At 40.4% G+C, this 9,879-nt stretch overlaps 1 protein-coding gene across 4 annotated transcripts; it reads left to right on the forward strand.

Annotated features, from left to right (window-relative positions):
* Positions 1 to 47: 47 nt before the first annotated feature.
* LOC105678611 (Tyrosine-protein kinase Src42A) lies at positions 48 to 9,580 on the forward strand. Of its 4 annotated transcripts, none has more exons than XM_012378101.2 (7): positions 48 to 2,166; positions 2,364 to 2,485; positions 2,652 to 2,815; positions 5,012 to 5,375; positions 5,530 to 5,598; positions 6,465 to 6,800; positions 7,147 to 9,580. In XM_012378101.2, the coding sequence occupies exons 1-7, from the start codon at positions 1,808 to 1,810 to the stop codon at positions 7,353 to 7,355; spliced, it is 1,623 nt and encodes a 540-aa protein (XP_012233524.1). In that variant the 5' UTR covers positions 48 to 1,807; the 3' UTR covers positions 7,356 to 9,580. The 4 variants fall into 4 exon arrangements, with proteins under 4 accessions (XP_012233524.1, XP_067208599.1, XP_067208602.1 ...); XM_067352498.1 differs by having other exon boundaries at positions 5,018 to 5,375; XM_067352501.1 differs by lacking the exon at positions 5,530 to 5,598.
* The last annotated feature ends 299 nt before the right edge of the window (positions 9,581 to 9,879 follow it).

The raw sequence follows: 9,879 nt of genomic DNA on the forward strand, positions 1-9,879 counted from the left end.
CTCTCTCTCTCTCTCTCTCTCTCTCTCTCTCTCTCTCTCTCTCTCTCTCTCTCTCTCTCTCTCTCTCTCTCTCTCTCTCTCTCTCTCTCTCTCTCTTTCCTTCTTTTCCCGATTGTAATTCTATCTATAACGCAGATAAAAATAGAAAATTAAATTTGATTTAAAAATTTTTTTTAGTTTTGCAATGCAAATATCAAATGCCAAAGGAAATGTCACATGGAGGATCAATAGTTTAAAACATTTGAAACATTATCCTATGAATATCGCATAACGAAATCTGATAAAGAGAACAGATTTATACAAGTAGTATTATTGTATAGCCTCGAAGGTAGCTAGATGATATGCAACTAAAATCTTTTCTCTTTTATCAGGCATTATCATGCAATATTTATGGATACATAATACACACTGCTGTGTTCCTTCTACAGGCAACGATTACCTTCCAAGTATCGCTTGATAGAAAGCAGAAACATTAATACGCAACGGGACACATTTGATCATCGCTCGCCATATCCTGTTTGCAAATGCCGTTAGTCGCAGAAAAAATTTAAACGGAACTGCTAGTTCCCAATTAGTTTCTAACGGTTTTCTCATCGATAAAGAAAAACAAATTCTTCACCGAGCGAGCACCGTGTGTGACGAGCTAGTTCAGAAATCCACCATCAGCGCTTGCGTCTACGATTCGAAAATCAAGGAAAGATCCCAATCTCAACGTCATTTCTATATCGTGACTTTCTCCGCGGTTAGACGATCGTTTGATGTATTGGCGTGTGTATGTGTCGACGGTGCTTGGAACGCGAGAGAACGGCGCGCGTCTGTCACATCCTGGCGGAAATCGCGGCTTCAGAGATCACAAGAGACGACGATGCCAGGGAAGACGGCAGGTCATCAGCACGCGGCGGAGCGCTCGTAGCCGCAACTAGCGAACATCGTCATCCTCGCCGATCGGATCGGCGGCCGACTTGGGCGTGTGTCTCGCATATGGGAAAGGTGGTTTTGTGTTTGTGAGAGAGCGGCGCGCGAGCGTGCGCATGAGAGAGAACAGACACGCACGGTGGGCTTTTGACGGATCCGTGACTGCTGCAATGGCGACGGCGCCTGGCGACTCGCCTACTTTCTAAGCCTCGCCGACGGTGAGAGGTTGATCGCGCACGATCCGTCTCGCGTTCGCCATCCGTTTGGACTCGTCGTACCGACGGGATTATCGACGGCGACGACGACGAGGCGTCGGGTCCTGACCGAGCCGTCTGCATTCACGGGAAGTGTGATCGCGTGTATTATTTCTCGTGGCGATGTAGCAGCAGCCCTCGCAACGGAGTGCCCGGAGGAGTCTGGATATATCCGGAGAATGCGCGGAATCGCCTCGGGGCCTCCCCTCGTGGATGTGATCCTTCCCTCACGGCCCGTTTCCTGCCGCGATATCCAGCCGACAGTTCCGTCTGTTCTGTGCCGCCGCGATCCGTCATCGTCGGGACAACACAGCTGACAGATCTCGTGTTCGCGATTCGATTTCACGAACATTGATCGTTCGCCGTGCAGAACAGCGCGAACGATTCGGACTAGTCCACAGCGATCGGTGATTCTATAAAAGTGCACGTGTGCGATGCGTTCGACGCCCACGTATTTTTAGCAATCGCTATTAGACGGTTGTCATATCAGAACTTTGCTTTTCGCGCAGCGATCGGTTGTGTGGCGTCGTATCGATTTTCACGTGGCGATCGGTCGTTAAATGCGAGAAGAAGCCAGACGGCCCGCTTGAGAAGAGAAGACACTAGAATCGATATAGATCGGAGGACCACGCGCAAACATGGGGAACTGTTTCAGCAGTCCGACGGACGTGGAGAAGGAGAAGACGGACAGGATCGGCAATCCGAGCATCGAGGCGGTCGCGTCGCAGGCGAGCCCGGTGCCGACGCCGCCGCCGGATCCCATCAGACCGATACCGCAGATCCCGGACACGGATGTCACGACCGCCAAGATATTCGTCGCTCTTTACGACTATGACGCGCGCACCGACGAGGATCTGAGCTTCAGGAAGGGAGAGCACCTGGAGATACTCAACGACACGCAGGGCGACTGGTGGCTGGCGCGGAGTAAACGGACCAGGCAGGAGGGCTACATCCCCAGCAACTATGTCGCCAAATTGAAATCGATCGAAGCGGAACCGTGAGTCCTTTCGCACGATATGGATCTGTCTCGTGTATTTTTGTCTCCCGATAACATAATTAAAGCCGATCGACTCATTACAGATACAAAGCGGAGTTTTGTTGAAGTAACGTGTTTCGAGACAGATTGAATTAAAGTCTTAACGGGAGGAAGACGTGGGACTCGTGATATTCATTGTGTTAATTTGCATTTTGCAGATGGTATTTCAGGAAGATCAAGCGAATCGAGGCTGAGAAGAAACTGCTGCTACCGGAAAACGATCACGGCGCGTTTCTAATAAGAGACTCCGAGAGCCGACACAATGATTACTCCCTTTCAGGTAACGTCATAGGACGATAATAGAAACGTATCGGGCGCGCGCTCCAAACGCGGACGATACAGATATCGAATAAATGAATAATGACCGGCGCGATGGCGCGTGATCCCGGTGTGAATTTACGGGATCATTAAAGTATCAAAGCTGAGTGTATTGATGATTGTTGCAGTGCGCGACGGTGACACGGTCAAGCATTATCGTATTCGCCAATTGGACGAGGGCGGCTTCTTCATCGCCAGGCGAACCACGTTCAGGAATCTGCAGGACCTCGTGGAGCACTACAGCAAGGACGCGGATGGCCTGTGTGTCAATCTGTGCAAGCCCTGCGTGCAGGTGAGTTTCAACTCCGGCGCGATCGTGATTCCCACTGCAATAACGGCGATAATCGACCGGTAGATAGCGATCAATGCGCTATTATACTCGTTATTGCTGACAATCGCGAGTTACAAGTACTGAGGAGGAGTTGAGACGCGTTCGCGTAAATACATTTATTCCACGCGCCTTGCGTCATCGCGAAGTTTCGCTAAGTTAGGCAGGTTTCTTTATCAATGAAGAAATGATATGACGCGCACAAAGAATCTGCGCGTTACACTTAATGAAAACGCTTTGTCGTTCGGGTGCTGCGAAAGAGCCTTGACTGAGCGGAAATACATTGACGTCGAATGCGGAATCATGTTAGATAAGTTTGAATCGAGACGAATGATAAAGAAGAGTGTGCGACTGCAAATAACAAAAATTGAAGAAAATTTTCCTTTAAAAAATATGCGCAACAAAAATCGATGGATTACGATGTACGATAAAAAGAATGTACGGACTATAAATAAAAAAAACGAAACTAAAAAAAGATTTCTCCATAAAAATTGCGCAACGAATTGCAACAGAAATTAATTGAGACCTTATTATTGGATTGAGAAATCGGCTTAGCATTCCTTGCCTACTGATGTCGTATAATCTAAACTCCACACTTACAAAAGCAACGATGCGCGATCCGACGCGCTTGATTGTTTGTTTCGATTGTGATATGGCAATAATTATGATTAACAATATTATTACTATTATTATTGCTGATATTAATGGATCAATATCTTTCTGTTATACTATCTTATTTTTACTTCAATTATTTTCAGTGTTATTATCACTAATGCGGGATACTTCGAAATTTCGAGATTCCGTTTTTTAGATAACACATTCTGAAGAAACATTTACAACAATTACATCAGCTATACATTGATACATCCGTGATTCTCAGACTTCCTTCTTTTTTTTTTTTGTGATAATCGCGAATGAGACGGAAGTGCGATGAGACTTAAACGTAACACTGTAAACGAGGTATATGCTTAGATTTATAAAACGACAGATATCAGTTTTTAGAAGCACTGATAAGCAATTCTTTGCCAAGTTCGATGTCTGAATAGACTGTGTTTGTTTGTCTGTTTATTGCTTGCCCTACCTCCCGATGGATTTTCTTGGTAAATTGAATGTCCTAATATACGCCATAACACTTTTGTTTCTCAATTCTTTTTCATTCTTTATTTTCTCGACGTAAAACGCTTCTCCATTTTTTTTTTTTTTTTTATTATGTCTGGCCTGTACATACAGCACAAGCCCGTTCTATACGGGATTATGTTTCAAAAGCAGTAGATTGTCATTCACTTAGAGAATATATCTCGTATAAAAGCTCTCTGTACATTCGATGTAATTTCATATTTACAACAAATTATCTCACAACATCAATTCATGTAGCATCTTAGATCGCGCGAGAGGTACATTAGGTAAATATCAATGAACCGAGATTCGTAGCACACAACGAAAGTAAAACGACACTTTTCCTTCCACTGCGGGATGCCATTCGCTCGCTCGTGTGAATAACAATTTACAAAGTTCTTTTCATATACGTAACATATGTGAGCTCTCTGCTCCCCGTAACTCGTGCGAAAGCGAGAATCGTACTCTTGTCGGCGAATGTATGTGTGCTCGAAATCCGTATCTATATACAGGATGTCCCAAAAGCGTTCCACGCATTCCTATGTGTCTCTTCCGTTATTCGAGAGCCGGACGGGCAATAAGTGCATCTATCATGTTTCCGTTCTGCTAGCACGCGTTTCTGAGACACACACACACGTTTGAGACATTCTGCATATTATATCGTTCATTATTTCATTTTTCCTCTTCGTCTTTCTCTAAAATATCTCATAGTTAGAAAAGCGATCGTGTTTATCGTCCGGGATTGTTAGATATTGGGGTCTCTTGCAGGACACGGAGGGAAGTAGGTTTGTATTCGCGAAGTGGGCGAGAGGGAGGAGTTTAAAAAAAAAAAGCGTTAGCGTTTCTTTTTCCAGTGTGCGTAGAATTGTCTTTTTCGCTTAGAGTTTGTTCTCACAAGGGAGACGGGAACGAATAGCGCGCCATTAACGCAGCCGATTAAGCAAACACAAACTCCATCCTTGCACATGATCAGGTCGCTCACAAGTCCGCCGTTCTCCTTCCGCGTCGGCGACGGCTGATTCTGGGTCTGGCTTTGTTCAACAGGTGGAGAAACCCGTAACCGAGGGCCTTAGTCACCGCACGCGCGACCAGTGGGAGATCGATCGTTCGTCGTTGAAGTTCCTGAGAAAACTGGGACAGGGCCAGTTCGGCGAGGTATGGGAGGGTCTGTGGAACAACACCACCCCGGTGGCGATAAAGACGCTCAAGCCGGGCACCATGGATCCGAAGGACTTCCTCGCCGAGGCGCAGATCATGAAGAAGCTCCGGCACGCCAAGCTGATCCAGTTGTACGCTGTATGCACCATGGAGGAGCCGATTTACATTATCACGGAATTGATGAGGAACGGAAGTTTGCTGGACTACCTGCAAGGTAGGATAAAGCGAAAGAAGCGAAAGCGGCGAAAAGGTACGGCTTGGCCCCACTGCTTTTATTTTTTTTTTTAATTTTTTTCAATTTTTTATTATTTCAAATTTTGTTCAAGAACGTTTGTACAATATTTTTTTTAATCGAAAAAATTTATTTTTTAGTTTTTCATTAATTATTAATGTTTTAATTTAAGGCGATAATTTCAACGATTCAGATTCAGAAACCGATTCTGAAACACATTCAGAAACAAATTCAAGAACAAGTAAGTAGGTGATTAAACGTACAAAGAAAATATTCTAAAAAAACAGCAGATGAAACAGTTTTTACCTGACTGTATTTACACATCAATGACAATATACGTTTATACGTATATTACTGACATTGATGGTTGGAGATATTCAGCGTGAAATGGTTTGCAAAAAATAAAAAAATGTTGTAAGTTAATTTTAAAATTAAAAATTGGCTTTTATATTTCAAATTTTAAAAGAAAATTGTTATGCGTTGCTGTTATTTCTTGTTGAGTCTTTTTTCATGTACGATATTAAATTACATTATTTTTGTAATAAAGATTATTCAACCAAAATGTAGTAAATGATAAAAAAATTTAAATATTTAATATCTAATTATATTCAATTTTTTTGTAAATATTTTGAAAATAATTTTTTTAGACAAAATTGTTCGATTTTTGTCTGATTAACCTATGAAAACTATTAAGAGAGAGAGAGAGTAAATGTATTATTAAATAAAAAAATATTTTAATAATTATTGTGGTAAAATTTTCTAAAAAATTTGAGATATTGCCTTTCTCTTCTGACATTGCACACATTTATTTCTCAAAGTTTCAAATGGAACTTGAATAAATGAGATCGTTGGAAGTATCTTATTATTTGTTAATGTTCTTTTGAATTTGAAGTTTTATTAATTTCAAGTCTCGAAGTCGAAGTTACTATCTCAGTCTTGAATGTAGAACACGGTTATTGATCTATCGTTTAATTATACACTTTTACTTTTTTGATTAATCTTTCAAAGTGCGCATCCATCCTCCTGCAACTGCCGCTGCTACAAAATCGATAAAGCTAACATTTAGTTACATTTCTATTTAATCGACGATCTTGTATAATTTTTTAGGTAAAGGTAGAGGCCTAAAATTGACGCAATTAATTGACATGGCGGCTCAAATAGCTGCTGGTATGGCATATCTGGAATCACAGAATTACATTCATCGAGACTTGGCAGCTCGTAATGTTCTCGTGGCGGATGGAAACGTTGTGAAAATCGCAGATTTTGGATTAGCTAGGCTTATCAAGGAAGATGAATACGAGGCGAGAATAGGAGCGCGCTTCCCTATCAAGTGGACCGCGCCCGAAGCCGCCAATTACAGTAAATTCAGTATTAAATCTGACGTATGGTCCTTCGGTATTCTTCTCACCGAATTGGTCACATACGGTAGAATACCTTATCCAGGTGAGTCTTATCTAAGCTCTATCCTCTATGTATTCTAATTAAGACATTAGATGCGATAACAACGTAAATAACTTTACATGCAGTTGAGAAGTTTAACGTTAAATGTTTAACATTTGAATTTGAATAATTTGAAAGAAATGACTAGTGGAATGAATTTTATTTGCATTTATGTATAATATTATGTATATTCGATGTATAAAAAAATTTAAAGATTTCAAAAAACTGATTTCACGATCATATTGTATTGTCACCTGCATTCAGTCATTGAAATTTTTATTGAATTCATGTAAAAAAGTATTTTTACCGTCAAGATCGAATTGAAATGTAAATGTGCTCTACTCTTCAGGTATGACGAACGCGGAAGTTCTTCATCAGGTGGAACATGGTTATAGAATGCCATGTCCACCTAGCTGTCCCGACACGCTTTACAACATTATGCTGGAATGCTGGAACAAGGATCCTATGAAGCGACCGACCTTCGAGACGCTTCAGTGGAAACTCGAGGACTTCTTCACCATGGAAGGTTCCGAATACAAGGAAGCATCCGCGTATTGAATGAAGGATTTCAAAGTTTTCTTCCACGTTACTCCATTGAGAGATGCGATAGTTTAAAGTTTTCTTTCCCTCTCTTTCCCTTCTTTCTTTTTTTTTTACGTTTTTGTTTTTGCACATTCTGTCTGCCATAAAACTCGAAGAACGATATTTGTACATTTTTACCTATATGACTCGAGAAACATACATTGGCATTTTGATAGCTCCGTTAGGAGCGGCGATACGGTTTTAGATAACATTTTAGATCGCAGTAAGGATGTTATACATGTAGACGTTGAATGGCCTTTGTAAAATCGTTCGTAAGTGTCAGTTAGTGTGAGGTAGATCTTGATCATAAACGGTGGTAAATTCCGGTCGGTGATGCCGCGCGATCACGCGCCAGTAGCAATGTAATATATTCGTGTACAATGTATAAAAATTGTACTTCCCGTATTATACAATTATCGTTACATACTACGAAGCGATGAGGAGTGTCAATCTCTTGGTGAGATCGTATCGACAGCATTGTAGACGACGGACCACGCGAATGCACAACTTTTATCATTCCTATTTTCTCACTTGAGCGAAGGCGGATACGAAACGATTTCGCGCACGCCGTGTGTGTGTGTGTGTGCATCGGAGTGCGAAGATCGGAGATTTATAACCGGTCCGTCCAAGACAACGCGCATAACGCTGTATCTTGTGGCGACTGCAGCGTCGAACGACGTTTATCCTTTCGTCTATCCCGTCGATCTGTCACGAAACGACTAATACTGACGTAAACTGCCGGTTAATGTTTTTCTAAGGTACACTTGTCACTCGTAACGTGTAGGATCACCCTTCGGAAGTATACGCGAGAGAGTGTGCATCTATGGGAATATCCCATGCATCGAATAAACATACCGATCTGCAGCGGAGACGAAGAATCGACGAGTATCGAATTTTTAAGTATTCCGAGAAGAGAATATGCATTATGATTTTTTTTCTTGTGTATCATCTTCGTTGATCATCATTCGGCCATTGTTCATGTTATCAAATTCATTTTTATATACTTTTATATATCGTATCTAACATTTTATTGTACTCATTTAATACGACTTTTCACGCTAGCGAATGACTCGAAACTTACGAATAATTATTATGCGTAAAAGTAAGCGAGTAATATTGAATCGCGCATAGGTGCACTGTGTCTCGCTGTTGGTCGCGAGTCACGTGTCTCATGACATATTTCATAAACATTAAATCTGTAATGATAAATGTGTGCGTGATGAAATATTATATATAGATATTTTAGCAATACTTTAATCTCCCTTTTTAACACACGCGTGCGCGCGTGAATGTGTACGGAATGTGCCAAAATCATCACCATTCCTTTCGCCCATTCGATTCTACAGCGAATTTGGAGTCGATCTTTCCGTGATAAAAGTTTTACTGGAGATTTTTACGATTTTAAACAACTTTTGCATTAACTGTTTTGATAAACAAAGTTTCAGAATTACGTTGTTTATAGTGTTTAAAAAAAAAAAAAAAAAAATTAAGAGAGCTGGCTCCAATTTCGTCCGAGATACGCTCCGAAAGTTTGACGCAAACCTTACAAAATACACACGCGCAATGCATATGTATATACGTTTGCATATGCGATATTAACTAGCATCCATCTTCTGTTGTGAAGTCAGAGCTGTGTTAATAATACCAAAATAATCACAAATTGTAAAGAAGTGTACTGACAGGCGGTACCGCGTGATAAATTTTTGTAATACCGTTATACTGCATCGATCAACTTTTCCGTGGGAAGTGAGATTTTCTTCCATTACGTGCTACTTTATTTTAAGTCTGAAAGCCTTGATTTTAGCGAGGAGACATATTATTTGTAATGAAACATTGAAATAAGTAATTTTACATTTTGAAGCGGAGATATTCTCGCAGGTATCGCCAAAATTGTACGCAAGAAAGCTATCGACAATTATCAGTTGTGACGACATTACACTAAGAGATGAATAAGATAAAGAAGCTATCAATTATATATAATAATAATGAAATGTAATGCAACGATTGCAAGCACAAAACGGATGAAAGTTTACACTGGAGTTACTGTTAACTTATATCCAGGCAGGCTCTTTTCCTACAATTGTGAGGAAAAGTGATTTTCAATGGAATCACAATGTAATACGAAACCTGTGGCGAGTGAAAATATAAATACTTAGATGTATAAGAAGTAATCGATAAAATAAACGCAACAGTTTTGTTTACGAGATCGGAATCATTTATGAATATCGCATAAAGATTGAAGACACCAGCAAACGTGTACATATAAGAATAATTCCAGTTAGTATGTCTAAAATATATTTTTATAATAATTTTATAAAGAAACTATTTTATATATGTATAAAACAAAAGAGTGGTTGCACTCTCAATTGATTAATAGTTTTTCTAAAGAAAACATACAATAACATTTTATTATTACAGAAAAATTTTATAAAAAGCTTTAAATTTATGCTTTAATTTAAGCTTTTATTACAGAAAACTTTCAATTTTATTTTTATAGAAA

The sequence above is a fragment of the Linepithema humile genome, chromosome 1 (genome assembly GCF_040581485.1).
Source record: "Linepithema humile isolate Giens D197 chromosome 1, Lhum_UNIL_v1.0, whole genome shotgun sequence".
Classification (NCBI taxonomy): Eukaryota; Metazoa; Arthropoda; class Insecta; order Hymenoptera; family Formicidae; genus Linepithema; species Linepithema humile.

Coding starts and splice junctions, on each gene's coding strand:
- LOC105678611 (XM_012378101.2), top strand. CDS start 1,808: ATGGGGAACTGTTTCAGCAGTCCGACGGACGTGGAGAAGGAGAAGACG. Junction 2,167..2,363: donor AAATCGATCGAAGCGGAACC/GTGAGTCCTTTC, acceptor TGCATTTTGCAG/ATGGTATTTCAGGAAGATCA. Junction 5,599..6,464: donor AGAAACAAATTCAAGAACAA/GTAAGTAGGTGA, acceptor ATAATTTTTTAG/GTAAAGGTAGAGGCCTAAAA.